We start from the raw sequence: 1684 nt of genomic DNA, 5'->3' as shown, positions 1-1684 counted from the left end.
TATGATGTGGAATAACACTAAAAAATTAATTCATATTCTTATAATGTCCTAATTGCTAGTTATGTATATATTGTCTTTGTCTTATTATTTTTATTTATCTCTAATCCTAATGATCCTTGCACTTGAAATCAAACTTTTTTTCGAAGCTTAAAAGTTTGCTAGAGGCGCTACTATCGCTTCGGATGTTATGAGCTCTTCTTTTATCTATGGTTATGAGTCAAATGAGTCAAATGGTCAAATCTATACTCCTCAAAGTCAAATAACATCTACTCTTCTTTTATCTATGGGTCAAATTATTTGACAGTCAACTGTCAACTGTCAACTGTCAACTGTTACCGATCCTTAGCAGTGTGAACTGATAGTTCTATGGGATAATCATTTTTAACGAATTTTAGAAGTTTTTCGTTCGTTTTTAACTCTTATTATTTATAATGCATGTTTCAATAATTATATCTATATTTGTCATTATATTTGTACAACTGATTTCTGCGAAAGAATTTCTGCAATTTCCTAGCGAGCCATACTATTTAGACATCATTAAAACAGGACAAGCACAGTATGATGTCAGTATTTTAAAGTATTTTATGTTAAGTCTTTAGTGTATTATTACCCATAATATAATCTATTTTAGATCGTTCAACAAAGAAGCAATCTCCCTGTACATGGAGACTGTTGGAAGAACGCTGTTTTGCAACTTAACCATGAATGTAAATCACTTACTGAGGATGTTCAACAGGATTTAAGTTTGAGGTTTACAAATTGTTTTCTAGAAATGTCGGGGCAACAGACATATAACTGTTTCAGTGACAAAAAGCCAAATTTAAGACGCATATGCATTGATAGTATGTCTGACAGAGCGTTCAATGTCTACACTGAGTTTTATTCACATACTCAAAATATGTGTTTTTATCTGTATAATAAAATTTGCATGAAAAGGCTGAGGAAACCATAAATTTATTAAATTCTAATACCCAATATGTCAATGAGCAATTAGAGTTAGCCAAAATTTGCAAGCAAACTTGCTTGAACAACAACAACGAGGATTAGAAATCCAGGATATTTTAATGCGACAAGGTAAAAAACTGTCCTCAGAACTTGAAATTTCTCATAACTATGTTCAAATATTGCTCAGAACTTCACTACATCAACAAAGGAACATAGTAACTTATTATTCGATATCATTTCTAAGATAAATTATATTCAAAAATGGGTTTTAGGAGAAATGACATGGATGTCAAGTTTTTGTTATTATGTGGCTATTATCTTATAGGAATCTTAGTACTATCTTCCACAGAAAAAACACAAAGTTGCAGGTTTCAGTTGCTTTTAATATTTCTTTTGAATATAGTGCTAGAATACATTGGCATAAATCAATTATTCATATTATATAATCTCTCCAGCAACTTTTCAATCTTATGTTCTCTTTTATAAAACTGTTTTGAGATGTTTAGCCTATTTACAAGTGTTTTAGTATATGCAAAAACACATTTTATATTACAAGAAACTACAATAAAGATAATAATCACTTAATAATTGAATTGCAAAAACAAATGTCTGAAATGGTGCAATGTTTAAATGAAATGAGAATGAATAATCTAATTCTTCTCTCACTCTTAAAACAAATATCATTAGATCAAGATCAGCTGCTAACTAAAAAAACTTTCCTGAATGCTTAGAAAAAATA

At 29.6% G+C, this 1684-nt stretch overlaps 1 protein-coding gene across 1 annotated transcript; it reads left to right on the top strand.

Moving 5' to 3' along the window:
• Nucleotides 1–430: 430 nt before the first annotated feature.
• LOC113373799 lies at nucleotides 431–952 on the top strand. Its single transcript, XM_026614074.1, has 2 exons — nucleotides 431–563; nucleotides 632–952. Exons 1-2 carry the CDS (start codon nucleotides 432–434, stop codon nucleotides 950–952), a joined length of 453 nt encoding a protein of 150 aa, XP_026469859.1. The 5' UTR covers nucleotide 431.
• The last annotated feature ends 732 nt before the right edge of the window (nucleotides 953–1684 follow it).

The sequence above is a fragment of the Ctenocephalides felis genome, unplaced genomic scaffold, assembly GCF_003426905.1.
Source record: "Ctenocephalides felis isolate EL2017-DRISC unplaced genomic scaffold, ASM342690v1 CF-g0.4_SCAFFOLD_01604, whole genome shotgun sequence".
NCBI lineage: Eukaryota > Metazoa > Arthropoda > Insecta > Siphonaptera > Pulicidae > Ctenocephalides > Ctenocephalides felis.
This window is presented reverse-complemented; position numbering and strand designations above follow the sequence as displayed.

Bases quoted from the DNA above. Each gene is read 5' to 3' on its own strand.
- LOC113373799 (XM_026614074.1), top strand. From the start codon at position 432: ATGCATGTTTCAATAATTATATCTATATTTGTCATTATATTTGTACAA. The intron at 564-631 runs GTCAGTATTTTA...AATCTATTTTAG, and splicing joins CAGGACAAGCACAGTATGAT to ATCGTTCAACAAAGAAGCAA.